Genomic DNA, 15,535 nt, shown 5'->3' on the forward strand with positions numbered 1-15,535 from the left:
CAACAAAAACACCGAATGGATTAATTATATTTACTATAATCAACAAAGGTTTATTAATTATAAGAATGACGCCCTTGCGGCATTGGGTGAACAACTGGATGCAACCAGTAAGATGGCCTGGCAAAATCGACAGGCACTAGATCGGCTTTTGGCAGAAAAAGGAGAAGTTGTGTTATGTTTGGGGATCAGTGCTGTACATTCATCCCGAATAACACTGATTCAGGGGGATCATTTACCCAGGCCATGACCAAGCTGCAAAATCTCAGGAGGGAGCTGCAGGAGAATGCTGGGTTCGGACATGAAGTATGGAGCTGGCTAGACAGCATGTTTGGGAGATTGGGGGGCCTGGTTCTCTAAAGCTGGAGTTATAGTGGTCATGACAATAATCATCATGGGATTAATATTTTGCTGTTTTCTGCCAGCTCTGAAATCTCTCCTTACCAGACTAACAGTGCAACAGATGGTGACACAAGTAACCAGCAACCCACCTCCCGGAAAAGAAACAAAGGAATGGGGAAACATTGAACTACTCCCGCTGAATGAATTCACAATGACCTTGATCGAAACTGAAACTTGTCATTCTGTAGAATAGCAACGTTGGTGGGAGGCCACCTTATGACAGCGATGATACCTTACTGATGCCCATTGAAGCCGGCAAACTTAGTCTGTACACAGTGATCAGACTTTTTCCCTTCCCTAGACAAGAGTGGGAAGGTTTTTGGCTGATAACTGTTAGTGGCAGGTAATCTGGGGGAGCAACCTAAACATCAGGACTTTGATAGACAGACCATGATAAAGTTAGAATAGGGACATTGATCCCTGAGCAAAATATTTAGCTCCCCCACATTGCTTGTAAATATGACAGGAATACGTGTACGTGAAGAGGATTAAACAAAGCGACTACCTGAGTTAGCATTTTGGGAACTAAGATGAGACTAGAAGGTAGTCTCAAAGGGGGCACATGTGAGAGAATTTGCTCTGAAACTTGTAATTAAAATGTGTACGATGAGATGGGGTTAAAATGTGAGATGTGATGAGACCAGCATGATTAATCAAATCAATGTATGTTACCTAATGTAATTAGTAATAGTATAGTAATCAGACCAGCATGACTAGATGAGATGTAACCAATATAATCAAGTATGTTACCCAATGTAGTTAGTATAGCAATCACTCATAATCAATGAATATAAACAATAGCCACTCAGGGGAACAATGGCCACTGTCCAGTCACCCAACCTAATACATGATTATAGCAAAAAGGAGAGAATAAAGCAAGCATATTTTTCTTCACTATTCGGCCTGAGTTAGCTAAACCACGGTTATTGTGTAAGCAGAATTGTCTAGATAAGGGCAAAAGTCATAACTACCATGGTTTCAAGAAGCAAAGAGATGCACCAATGAGTGACCAATCTCAAACAAGGTAGATAAATAATAGACCCAAAAACAATGGTGGCTAAACGAGGTCAAGCCTTAAAAGTAAGATAAGGATCTTGAGGTATGGAGCTGTAGTGAGCATAAAAAGACTGTAAGCGGACGATTCATTGGATTGTTCCGGTCATCCCGGCTTTATTGTCTTGTGCTGGAAAATAAAGTCTACTGCGTGGAGGATTACAACTCAGACTCTCTGTTTCGATCGGCTGAAGTCAGTTGTCGTCCTGGGGAACCACGGCATCACCAAGTGGTCCGAGCTCGGGACAGCGGCGCTGGAGTTTCCGCTATCAAGAAATTAGCATCTATTAGCCGGGAGAATCCCTCCTGTTGGACGTTGTTAACGCACTGAATCCCAATTCGGGAGAATGATGTTTCTTTCTCTAACGTTAGTGAGTCAGATGGATTTTTATGACAACCCTGTGTTGTCATGGTGACTAGCAGGGATCCAAGCTGGAGCTCTGTGGCTCAGTGGGAAATGTCCCACCCCCAGCACATGATTTAATCAGGCTGCAAAATGCTGACACGCCCTCAGAACAGGAGTGTGTCCGGGAGAGGCCGCCTACCTGCTCAGTGGCGCCCCTTCGGCCATCAAATTATAAACAGGGGAAAATGCAGCAAGAACAGCATCCGTGTATCACGTGACCGACCCCCGCACCATTCAGCCCCGCCCACATACGTAGTCCCGCCCACCGACGAGGATCGCGACTTTGTTGACGGAGCATTTGCAACGCGCATGCTCGAGTCTGGGAGTTTGATCATTTCCGGTTGGGGCCTAGGTGGAAAGGGGAAGCGGAACTGAGCGAGCGGCGTAAACACAGTGGCTGCAAACCTAGACCATGGCGGTGAATGAAGGAATGCTGAAAAAAATGGTCTCGAAGGTATGGATAGGGAGAGAGGGAGGGTGAGGGGGACGGGCACTGTGGGGAGGGGAGGGGAGGGGTGGTGGAGGGGAGGGGAGGGGGGAGGTGGTGGAGGAGGGGGGTGGGGGAGGGGAGGGGAGGGGTGGGGAGAAGAGGGGGGAGGTGGTGGAGGGGGGTGGGGGTGGTGGAGGGGGGGGGGGGGTGGGGGAGGGGAGGGGTGGGGGGAAGAGGGGGGATGGAGGGGGGTGGGGGAGGGGAGGGGTAGGGGGGATGGAGGGGGGTGGGGGAGGGGGGGGATGGAGGGGGGTGGAGGTGGAGGGGAAGGGTGGTGGGGGGGGATGGAGGGGGGTGGGGGGGAAGGACGGGGGGTGGAGGTGGAGGGGAAGGGTGGTGGGCAGGGGGAGGAGTGCCCGGCGCTGAGGGAAAGGGGGCGCTGTGTGGGAGAGCCTGGCGCTCGGGGGGGGGGGCACAGAACGGGCAGCACTGAAGGGGAGGGGGTGACACTGGGAGGGAGGAGCTTGGCACCCAGATGGGAGAGGGGGACTGTGTGCACGTGTGGGTCTGTGCACATTTCTAAGTGTGGGTTGACGCAGGGATGAGCAGAGGGAGTGGTGCAGGGAGGGAGAGCTGGAGGAGAGAATGGGTTAGTTAGTGTTGGATGGAGTTACTGTGAGTGGTTAGTGAGGAATAAGAGGGATCTGCCAGTTTTTGAAGATAGAGGGAGATTTCCAGGAAACTTATCTGGTTTAAACTATGTTTTTCCTTTTAAAGTATAAATACCGGGATCTAACAGTGCGGGAGATCATGAATGTTACCTCTACCTATAAAGACCTGAAGCCTGTGATTGATGCATTTGGTGAGTGAGGTGAAAATTCATTTAAATGGATTGCATCATTTCATTGAAGGGCATTTGGTTTCTTTGATGTTTAATTGATTGAGGCAGTGAGCAGCTGTACAAAGGTATCAGGAAAAGGCCGTGTTTGGTCATTTTGTTAATTTTGGCATCAATGTTATAAGGACAAGTGGAATCTACTTCCCTGGATTAGCAAAGAAAATGGGGAACCTTGCTCCTAAATGCTACCGAGTGTATTTTAACAGGATGGTGTATGGCAGTGGTATCCCTGTTATCAGTTAGGCCATGTAGGCTGATGTTTGGGCAAGCTATCAGAAGGCATCTAAACCTTGTGGAGCTGCAGTCCAGCAAGGGATCAAAACCTTTAGACAAGGAAAGATGTAATTGAATAGAGTTTGGTGACCACATAAAGTAGCGCTGCTCGTCTTCACCAATCCAGTCAACAGCTGCTATACATACAGTTCACTGCATCTTCAATAGTCATTACAAACTCTTGGGCCATTGGCAATCCTCCACCTTGGCAGACTCATATTGTATCTCTCTCATACTGACTTCTTCAGCTTCAGTTGGAATTCAATGTTGTTGCGTCAAGTTCCCCAGTTAAAAGGTTGCATTTATATAGCATCTTTCACCACCTCTGGATACCCCAAGCGCTTTACAGCCAGTGAAGTCCATTTGAAATATAGTCACTGTTGGGGTCAAAGAAAGCTACTATATTAGCAACCTGCATTTATCTTCATGTTCTTGAAATAGGAAAATATCCCAATGTGGATTGCAGACAATAACAATTTCAAGATAGGATAATTGGCCACAATCTTTGAGGAGGGAGTGGATTTGAGATGGAATTCCATTCAGATGGCTGAGTGTCGAATGCAGTTACAGAGATAGAGATTTAAGTGCAAGCTTGAGAATATTAAATTTGAGACTTTAGGTGAATGAGAACTTGTGAAGGTGAGTGATGAGGCCTATGGACAACAGAACTTTGGATAATCACAAGATGGGAAGTTGGGCAGGAAAGCATTCCAATAGTTCAATCTGGAGGCACGAATGAAGGTTTCAGCAGCAGATGTGATGAGGCAAAATCGGTGTTATGTGACTTCTAAGTGGTTTAGGTCATGTGGAATATATAGGAAGCTCTGCTCAAAGGCGGTATTGAGATTACTGAGATTGAGAACAATCTGGTTCAGCCTGAGTCAATAACCAAAAAGGCTGATGGAATGGAACGCGATGGTATGGAAATGTGAGGATGTTATGAAAGGTAGATTTTTAAAGCTCCACAGCCTGACGAAGGCCTCAATTAAAATTAACAGCTTGCTTAAGAAACTTTCTCTTCCTGTGAGCCTCCACTTGGCGACTGCCCCAATAACGTGAATGGAAATTGAGCTCCTTGCAGCAGACCTGTTACTTAGCCCCTTGGTATGTTGTATTCCAGGAATCTTCAGTGTGTCCCTTTTGGCATGGCTGTGGTTGAGAAAAAGTGCCTTTTTAAATATTGATGGGGCAGGAGAGATATTACTTGTCAAATAATACCTGAGCTTAGGACAGCTGGTGAGAAACAGCGTGACCTCCACAGTAGCTAACTCAAATGGAAGTGACTTATTCAGCACCCAATCCAACCAAAGTGAATATTTCCACTCTAAACTCACTTCATTCTTTAAAAAATAATCTTTCCTTAAATGATTTTTGCTGAAAGTGCGAGTGCTGATCCCTACCCAGCTAGGAAAATATGCCATCTAAACTAGAGACGCAATATGAGGGAGCATAAACCACAGAAGCAGATTAATCTAGCATTTTGTGGTGAATAGCAAAAGAACCGAAAGCAATTTAAAGCAGCAAATGGTTCAGATTTGAAAAACACAACCTGGATATGCCATGGAAGCAGATTTAATTGTGGATTTCAAAGAAAAATTGAATAATTATATGAAGAGAAAACAAAATTGCACAATTGAATGTGAGTGTGAGAATGACTGTTTCCAAGAGCTCTGACACTATTTATCTTTTTGTTCTTGCATTTATCCTGATGCAGTGCTCATAAGTACCAACTCCTGGAGTGCGTGCAGACTCTGCACAGACAGTGACCCAAGCTGAGACAAACCCAGGTCCCTAGCACAGTGAGGCAGTAGTGCTAACCACTGTGCCGTTGTGCAGCTCCATAGTCTTAACTAATGTACAGTATATATAATTAAGAAACTTAAAACAATACGTGCTATATTAAGAATGACTAAAGCAGTCCTTTCTGGACCAGTCAATTTATTTTTAATCTTGTACATTAACCTTTCCCCAAGTTATTGCCTGTCACGTCATTGCTTTGTAAAACAGAGGAACCTAAACCTGAATGGTGTGGCTAGATCACAGTGAGGGAGGTGATAATTTATAAGATTAATATATTGTACACCACAAACCAATTACACAGGACAATTAGCCCATCTTTAGAAATGTATTCCATTATCAAGTTGTAGGTAGTTTGGTGATAAAGGATTTTGCTCAACTTTTTTGTCAACTTTTTTTCGTTTAAACCTGATCATATGGGTACTTTGCTCCCAGGGTTTCCTTTACTGTTCACTGCAGGCCATCCAGCAAATGCAGGGGAGGTGTCAACTGTGCCCTGAAGGAACACCTGGCTCCTGTTCGACATGCTACTTCATGATCGTGCGACTGAAACTGGAAGTAGTATGGCAATAACAAAGAACAACCCAGCATGGGAAACAGGCCCTTCGGTCCAACGAGCCCGTGCCGCCATTTCAATAAAGCATTTTCCTACACCTACCCTGCCCTATGTGTATGTGAATGGTACCCGTAATGTAGCCAGATTCAGGGGAGAATAGTGTAGGGTCAATTTGGTACACCAATCAGCCTAAGAGCACATCTTTGGGGTGTGGGAGGAAACCGGAGCACCCGGAGGAAACCCACGCAACCACAGAGAGAATGCGCAAACTCCCACAGACACAGGCCCAAATCCATGTATCTGCACAGCTAGCAGTGATAGTCACTGAGCTGTTGTGGTGCCCGTCTGCTGGTCCAGGATTAAGCACACACAACGACACGAAGTACTAGGCCACTCTCAACCTCCAAGAGCAGCCCACGCACGACCCACCATGTGCATGCCCCTCGTTTGACAACAAGGTAAACTGACACCTGTGGATTAAAAGAGACAAAACATTAACATGTAATACTACATTTCCAGTGTCGTCCCGAGGCTCTGACCCTTTTTAATACCGTCTACTATAACCCTCCAACCCTGTTTCGCTCATGTGTCTATCTAAGTAAACCTTAAACAAGTCCAACGTGCCTGCCTCCACCACCTTACTTGGTAGCGCGTTCCATACCCCCACGACCCTCTGCGTGAAAAACCTTCCTCTAGTATCCAAATTATACTTCTCCCCCCTCACCCTTAGATCGTGACCTCTCGTAATTGTCCCCAATCTAGGGAAAAGCCTACCACTGTTGACTCTATCTATTCCCTTCATTATTTTATACACCTCTATCAGATCCCCCCCTTAATCTCCGTCTTTCTAAGGAGAAGAGCCCCAGTTTCTCCAACCTTTCCTGGTAACTCAGTCCTTCCGTGCCAGGCAACATCCTGGTAAACCTCCTCTGCACTCTCTCCAGGGTCTCCACGTCCTTCCGGTAGTAAGGTGACCAGAACTGGACGCAGTACTCCAAATGCGGCCTAACCAACGTTCTGTACAACTGAAGCATTAGACAGCAGCTCTTGTACTCTATACCCCTTCCTATAAAGGCTAGCATTCCATAAGCTTTCTTCACAACCTTCTCTACCTGTGTTGACACCTTCAGAGACTTTGTCAAATGCCTTACTGAAATCCATATAGATGACATCAACGGCTCGCCCATCGTCAACCATTTTTGTCACCTCCTCAAAAATCTACAGACTAAAACTGGTATTCTAACAGCCAATGCCCAAAACATCAAGTCTCCAAATTGGCATGCCTGTTGTAGCTCAGCTGGTCACCCTATTATAGAAAGGATATTATTAAATTAGAAAGAGAGCCAGAAAGATTTACTATGATGCTACCGGAACTTGATGGTTTGAGTTATAAGGAGAGGCTGGACAGACTGGGACTTTTTTCCTGGAGTGTAGGAGATTTAGGAGTGATTTTATAGAGGCCTATAAAATAATGAGGAGCATAGATCAGCTAGATGGTGAACATCCTTTCCCAAAGATAGGGGAGCCTAAAACTAGAGGGCATAGGTTTGAGGGGAGAGGTACAAAAGGTCCAGAAGGGCAGTTTTTTCTGAGGGTGGTGAGTGTCTGGAACAAGCTGCCCAGAGGCTTTTGTCTTTTAAAAAGCGTTTAGACAGTTACATGGGTAAGATGGATATAGAGGGCTTTGGGCCAAACGCAGGTAATTTTGATTCATAGCTTGAAAAAAGGGCAGCATGGATAAGTTGGGCCGAAAGGCATGTTTCTATGCTGTAGACCTCTAACTCTATGTTCCTGGAAGATTTTTGGCTAAGTTTTGGGACAAAATGCAGGGTAAAGTTATGAAAATTCTCAATTGAAAGAAACAGTTGGAGGCAGCCGGGATGAGCTGGGTCTTCAGTTTGGTGATTTGTTTAGTGATGTCGAAGGCATTGTAGGTGAAGATTGTCAATGTGATTAAAGCTATAGACGACAAACTCGGCTCTTTGGCACAGAATTTCAGTGCTCACGTTGTTGAACTGCAGAATACTGGTAAGAAGTTTGTTGAAGCTGAAGAAAGAATCCTTGCTGTTGCAAATGCAGCTTCCTTGGCGGGAGGTCTGCTTTCAATCCTTGGGAAATAAGTTACACTTAATGCCAGATATCCTGGTCGAGTAGGAGAGCTGAGGTCGGAGGAGGAGTGTCCGTGTGACCAGTTTTCCAGAAGGAGCTGAACTTTCAGCTAAAATTCTTTCGAGAATTGGCTGCCACGTTTTCTTAATCTTGACACAGAAGCTGGGCATATTAATCTTGAGGATTCTTAAGACATTGACAAACCTACTAAGGCTTTGGACTCTCTCAACTCTGGATGACAATTTGAAGTCAATCTGCAGTTGATCGCTAATCCTGGACTCCCTGTCATTAACTCCTTTTTTGATTTTGTGATGTTATTTATCATGTTGATAGGGGTGATCTAGCATATGAGCATTGAGGCAAATTCCACCTGTTATCCTTTGAAAACGAAAGACATCCATTTGTTTGTAATGGAATGCATGCCTCAGCGTGTTCCTTTAATTACTCCCAAGTTTAAGACGCAGATTTGATCCTACTATATCCTTGTTATGCAAGGGGTGCAGGATGGCATGGAGGGAAGCCATTGCTTCTGGTCCTATTCAAAATTGAATTAGTGGTTTAATATCCTTAAAGTGCTCCAGAGTGTTGGGGAGCATGCCAGTTGCATGTTACCAGGGTTGTGCGATATTTATCTGTCTTATAATCCTTGCATTTAAAATGGTGATGTATACTATGTGTAGCTTTTACTCATCCTGGCTATTTTGAGGAGTGCCACTGCAGGGAGATTTGGTAGGTGGTTTGGTATAGAGGTTGTGGAAGGCCTAATGAGTCCTCTCAGCTGGTGAACTATTAGTGTCACCATATTTTCTGTGTTTTGGAGGGGGGGGTCAAAGAATTTCTGACGGACACCTTAAATGGATGCAGACAGATCACATTTCCTGGGAAAATAAATCGTTTTGTATATGGCGCCACCAGTATAGCTAGAGATAGAGAAGAATGCTTTAGTGTGCACCTAACTGTGATGTGAGAACCTCTGGCTGACCAGCCTTTTCTACACCTTTGTCGATATCCTATATTATTTCACATTAACTTCATTGCAGTGTTAATGTAAGCCTTACTTGTGACTAATAAATAAACTTTTAACTTTAATTTCTCTTTTGCTGAATACACAATGGCAACATCTACTATGAAAATCCTGGAATGTGTGGGGAATACAATTGTTTAAATGGAATACATCCCTCAGCATGCTCCTTTGATGGAGCAGGGAAGACTTAGCCTAGAATATCACACTGTCTGCATTACTTTAAGTTCAGGATAAGGGTTTCATCCTGTTATATCCTTTTGGTGCCGAGGATGCAGGTGTCTGCCCACTTTGCCTTTGACCCTGTGTCAAAATTAAATCCTGAAGAACTTGAAGTTATCCTGACATTGGCAGTATGGGAAATATTCTTTGCTTATGATTGATGTGTGTCTCCTTTGTTTTGTTGGAGCGTGTGCTGTGTAGGTTGTATGGCTTCCATAAGTTATGTAGCTCTATTTCTAGTGTCCTGTAAGTGAAGATGTGTACTGTTATGCCGTGTACTCATGTCCTTATCATGTTTTTCCCCCAATCTCTGGAACATCCTTTCGCTGTTTGTGTTTTTGGAGGCGCAATGAATGATGAACAGTCCAAACCAGCTGTGTTGGTGCTGACTTGTCTTTTTCTGCGTGTACTTGTGGAAAAATAATTAAGCTGGAATGTACCCATCCTTGAGGGATTGTTGCATTATTTGTTAAAAATGGGGAAGAAATCTTCAAAAGAAATATACTTTTAAAAATGCCCAATTGGATTAGCTGAGTTCTTGCAAACAGCTGACATGGCCTCCTCCAATACAGTAACCATTCTGTAATACTGTTCTCTTAGTCTTCATAGGCTCTATCCTTTCGGCTTTCAACACTGTTTTCTGCAAAACCTCAAAATCAGTCATTGAATTATAGGGTGATGCAGCACAGAAGGAAACTATTAGATTCTTGTGTCTCTGGCAGCTCTTTGAAAGTGATATTCACTTAGTCTCATTCTCCTCTTCTTTCACCATGCTCAGCACTCTTTTTCCTTTTTCCAGTTTATCCAATTCCCTTTGAATGTTTTATTAAATGTGCTTCCAGCTTTCAGACAGGTGCATTCCAGATCATAATTTGCTGCATAAATTATTTTTCCCACATGCATTCGAGATCATAATTTGCTGCATAAATTATTTTTCCCACATTCTCTGTTCAATTATCTTAAATCTGTCTCTTATGGTTATTGGCCTTTTTACAACTGGAAACAGTTTCTCCTTATTTGCTCTATCAATAGTCTTCTAAATTTTAACTACTTCTATCAAATCCCCCTTACCTTCTCTGCCAAAAGAAATACAAACTCAGTTTTCCAGCCTTCCTGCAAAACTAAAGTCATTTGTCTCTGGTACCATTCAAATAAATCTCATTTTTTTGAGGCCTTGACATTCTTCCTAAACAGTGGTGCGAGAATCATCTGAAATATTGCAGCTATTTCCCAATCAGTGTTTTGAGATTCATATTCTTTATTTTTGTACTCTGCACCTCTGTTTATAAAGCTATGAATCCCTTGTATGATTTTAACCTTGTCAACTTGACCTGTCACCTTCAAAGACTTATGTATGTACACCTCTGGGTGTCTCTGTTGGTGCACTTCCATTAATACTTTATCATTTAGTTTCTTTGGCTCTTGTTCTTCCCATCAAGATGAATCATTTAATTCTTTTCTGTAATAGCTGTCAACTGTGGTGTGCCTGCCTATTTCATTAATCTCCCCTATTTGTTACATAATCAAGTTTTATTTTCCTGCAAATTTTGAAATTATGTCCTGTATTCCCAATTCCAGGTCATTAATAAATATCAAAAATAATACTGGTCTCAGCATCAACCCAGGGGGCATCATGATGCGCTTCTTCCTGCCTGAAAAACAACAATTCACCACTACTATCTGTTTTCTGTCCCTTTGTATCCCTGCAGCTATTGTGCATTTAATCTGTGGACTTCTATTTTGCTAACATGGTACTTTATCAAACAGCCTTTGTAAGTCTGTTTATTTACAAATAGAACATCAACTGCATTTCCTTCATTTATCCTCTCTGTTACTTCATCAAATAACTTAATTTAGTAACCTCTTTCAGTCCAGTATCACAGATCAAGGAAATCTCAGTGGAAGGTAAATGGTAGGTAATGATAAACAGCCTGTTCAGTCTGCACTGGTGTTCACACCATGTCAGTGTTACACTGTACTAGTATTCACTCTTTGTTAATGTTAACACTGTGATGCATTATTCAGTCCTTGTGTATCAGTGTTACTGCTTATATTTTGGGAATGCTATTGTAGGGGTTATCAGGGTCATGTTTTACACTGAGAATTCAGGGCCCGAACTACTGATCCAGTGATGCGAGTTTAGGTTTAGGACAAGGGGTCACAATCTCAGGATATGGGTAGGCCATTTAAGACTGAGAGGAAGAGAACCTTCTTCAATCAGGGCATGGTGATTCTCTACCACAGAAAGCTGTGGAGGCCAGCTTGCTGAATATACTGAAGGAGGAGATAGATTTGTAGACTAAAGGCGTCAAGGAGTATGTGGAGAGCGCTGGAGTATAATGCTGAGATAGAGGATCATCAATGATCCTGTTGGATGGTGAAGCAGGCTGAAAGGGCCAAATGCCTATTCCTGCTCCTAGTTTCTGCATTTAACCTACTGAGTCTATTGAGACTGGGACTTCACAACCTTTGAGTCATAGAGCAATACAGCATGGAAACAGACCCTTTGGCCCAACCTGTTCGTGCCAGCCATGTGCCCTCCCAGCTAGTCCCAATTGCCTGCAATCAAATCATAGAGCTGGCAGAATCTTCTGGTGGAATATCTTTTCATTTCTGGTAAATCTAATTTATTTCCCTCCCCAACATCCCTGAAGGTGCAGACTATCATTTGAGCTATGGAGTCACATTGGTGCTAACTATCTAATGCCTCTTCCTAAATGGCCACTAATATTTGTGAACCCAGGCATTAAGCATCAATGAGCTGTTTTTGACAGTAAGAATGTCAGTGCTACTCCCAGTGCTTACTTGGTGTGTCAGTTCAGGCAGGACTCATTGGGTAACAATCATGAGTGAAAATGTTTTCAGCTTTCTTATATAACCACTACCTCCCACATCATGCTCCCACAGGATTTGCAGAGTCCCCATTGCTCCCTGTGCTGATGTTCCAAAGTGTATTTAACCTCCTAGGTATTGGTGAAGCTAAACTCTTTTTTTCGTAGATATTTGTGATTTTCCATTGATCTTTATGATTGTGTGGAACTTTGATTTATTTCCTGTCTTATTCCAGTGTTTAACAATGGTTCTTCCCAGGAGCTGATGAGTCTCACCGGGACTATCCCTGTCAGCTACAGAGGTAAGGACTGAATGATGAAACAGCCCCACATTGGATGCAAGGAGCAGTTTGCAGAACAAATGCAATGCAAGAGCTCTATTGGGATACATTGCTGGGGTTGACAGTGTATAAAGGCTAAGTGGGATGGGTGAGTGTAAATGAGGTGTGTGTGACAGGAGGGGCAAGCTGTGTGTTAGCTGTTATTCAGGGAGACTTTGAGAATATCTCAAGGCAACCAGGAGACTGACTGAGTGAGATCTTGGGTGCAATCAGCATGTCCGGCAATTTAGAAAGCCTGTATTTTTATTGTTAAACTCTGCCATTTGATCACCAAGAAACTTGCGGCTGTGCATGACAAATGACCCCAAATGTTTCTGTTGTTAACCATTTCCTGACCATAGCCATTACACTCTTCTCTCTCAATATTTTTTGCCATGTTGCTGCTAAAGCAGGTATACGTCCATTCAGTTAAATAAGGAGTGAAGTCTTGAGGGATCAATCAATTTTATTAAATGAATTATCTTTTTAAAATATAATTTGAAGCACTAAGAACCCTTAGCAGGTTTCCCCAGTTACATTACTGAAGGGGAATGCTGTATGTATCCCAGAGGTGGGTGTGGTGGTGTACAATCATCATAGAAAACCTACAGTGCAGAAAGAGACTGTTTGGCCCATCGGGTCTGAACTGACTACAATCCCATCCAGGCCCTGCTCCCATATCCCTATATATTTACCTGTTATTCCTTTAACCTACACATCTCAGGACACTAAGGGGCAATTTTTTTAGCATGGCCAATCAATCTAACCAGCAGATCTTTGGACTGTTGGAGGAAACCGGAGCACTCGGAGAAAACCCACGCAGACACGAGGAGAATGTGCAAACTCCACACAGTGACCCAAGCTGGGAATTGAACCCCAGGTCCCTGGAGCTGTGAAGCAGTAGTGTTAACCACTGTGCTACCGTGCCGCATATAAGGGAGATAGATGGGCACAGAGTTCCAGCCTTCACTGACCATTAGCAACATTGCCTGTACAGCTAGCCCATCAGTATGCCAGTTCTTGGAAATGATGAGAAATTTGATTTTTGCCTTTTTTAAAGTACAAAATGCAAGAATACTTGGAATTAACAGTATCCCCACCACCCAAGTTTATTCATTCTTAAATGAGCTGCCTTTTTTTTTTGCAAGCCAAGAGGCTTCTCTCCATGTTTTTTTCTTTCCTTCACAGGAAATATGTACAATATCCCTGTGTGCCTCTGGTTACTGGATACTTATCCTTACAACCCTCCCATCTGCTTTGTAAAACCCACCAGCACCATGATGATTAAAACAGGAAAACACGTAGATGCCAATGGGAAAATCTACCTCCCCTATCTGCATGAGTGGAAACACGTGAGTATCACATGTTTTAAACATGACAGTCCTATGTACCTCCATTTCCCAAGCAAGTGTTGGCTTCTGTATATTTGGAAAGGATTGGATATTTTGCAACCAGTAACCCCAGGGAGAGACAGGTACTGATGGTCTATGAACCTTAAGGTGGGGTGGAGGGTGAGAGCTGACCAACTGGAAGCTCCAGTGGAGGCAGGTTCAATCGGAGCATTCAAAATGAAATTGGATTATTTGTTGAGGGTTACAGGGAAGAGGCAGCGAATGGCAGTGGGTGAGTTGCTCATTCAGAGCGCTAGTGCAGGCATGGTGGACTGAATGGCATCTTCCTGCGCTGTAAAGTTCTGTGATTCTGAATTCTGCCACTTCAACTGGGAACTCACGGCTGTGAAGGACTAAGGAGGAAAGATCTCAATGTTTTGCCTGTTCCTCAATTGAGAAACCAATTTTTTTTTAATTGGCAATCGTGTGGTTGCTTAGGGCCCCGTATGGTCCCTGTGCTTATTCTCACCATTTTCTCTTGTCTTTCGGTTGAAGAGTACAGTTCTGGTCTCCATTCTACAACAGGATAGTCTGAATATTATGATCTCAGAGTAACCTCTCAACTTCTATTCACTGTCTGGCTATAAGACACATTGAACATGATTATTTTCAACTCTATTTTGAGTAACTAATTGTATTCCATTCCTTTTATACTACATTGCAGTTTGTTGATGAGCAGCTCCCATTTGTTAGAATTCCTTTCAATTGTCATGTTTGTATAAATGATCCATTTCGTGGTGAAATCCTCTGTTCCTATCTCCATGTAGAAATACAGCTCACATTTAACCCTATTGTGCAGATGTGAAGTGTTTAACGGAAAAATTTATTGACGATATCTCTGCATTTTCTTTCCTCCTTCAGCCACATTCTGATCTGTATGGGCTGATTCAGGTGATGATAGTCATGTTTGGAGAGGAACCTCCGGTCTTTTCAAGACCAGCCGCACCTCCACAGTATCCACCATACCAAGCCACGGGACCTCCAACTAGTAAGTAACTTTCTGAGAAAGGCAACGTGATTAAAATTGTCTTTCTAAAAGTGTCTCTTGATTCCCAATTTTGTGCTTCAATTTTTCCCCAATCTGTTGAGGGCTGCTCTTGGGTAATGCTTCGAGAGTTGCCTGGTGCTTCACGTCATTTGTGTACGCTTAAACTGGACTAATTGACGGGCAACACTACAGCTCAGTGACTATCACTGCTGTGCAGATACAGGGACCTGGGTTGGATCTCCGACTTGGGTCGGTGTCTGTGGGAGTTTACACATTCTCCCCGTGCTTGCGTGGGTTTTCTCCGGGTGCTCTGGTTTCCTCCCACACCCCAAAAACGTGCTTTTAGGCTGATTGGTGTTGATAAATTGGACCTCCCTTAATCTGGTGAACATAATTCTCTAAATTTGCACCCCTTTATTGTGGAGTCCAAGAGATGTAGACAAAAGTCGTAGGTACAAGGAGGATTGGAATGAGGCACTCACTGAGTGTTAAAATGGGCGGTGCGGACTTGTAGGGCCGAAGGGTGCTGTGTTCTTTGTTCTTTGTTACGTTGAGGTGCAGTTCCACAGTTATCCTTTGAAACAGTGAGAAAATTCTTGATGTATAACCTAGACAAAGAGTGTGAGTAGGCTATTTGCCAACAGGGGCAACTAAACCTAATCCATTCTTTATGCCACTTGCAAAGGGCCAGGGGGGAACTTAGCAGCAGCAGCAGAAACATTGGGTGATTGTTTCCTCCCCAACCCATGAATACTGAAGCCAAGAAAGACGCTCTGTGCCACATCACCTAAAGGGCAAGACTCTCTATTTTTCTAACACCTTAAACCAAGACGTTTTACAG

The 15,535-nt window shown here is 43.6% G+C and overlaps 1 protein-coding gene across 2 annotated transcripts in view; it reads left to right on the forward strand.

Moving 5' to 3' along the window:
• Positions 1 to 2,178: 2,178 nt before the first annotated feature.
• Positions 2,179 to 15,535, forward strand: part of tsg101a (tumor susceptibility 101a) — a 39,740-nt gene continuing 26,383 nt past the window's right edge. For both annotated transcript variants that reach the window (XM_080190385.1, XM_080190387.1), the window contains exons 1-5: positions 2,179 to 2,312; positions 3,066 to 3,150; positions 12,232 to 12,297; positions 13,504 to 13,667; positions 14,568 to 14,694. In XM_080190385.1, the coding sequence (XP_080046511.1) occupies positions 2,271 to 2,312; positions 3,066 to 3,150; positions 12,232 to 12,297; positions 13,504 to 13,667; positions 14,568 to 14,694 (484 nt within the window). In that variant the 5' untranslated portion in view covers positions 2,179 to 2,270. The remainder of the gene's footprint in view (positions 2,313 to 3,065; positions 3,151 to 12,231; positions 12,298 to 13,503; positions 13,668 to 14,567; positions 14,695 to 15,535) is intronic.

This window comes from Carcharhinus amblyrhynchos, chromosome 6 (genome assembly GCF_965287045.1).
Source record: "Carcharhinus amblyrhynchos chromosome 6, sCarAmb.v2.hapA, whole genome shotgun sequence".
Lineage (NCBI taxonomy): Eukaryota > Metazoa > Chordata > Chondrichthyes > Carcharhiniformes > Carcharhinidae > Carcharhinus > Carcharhinus amblyrhynchos.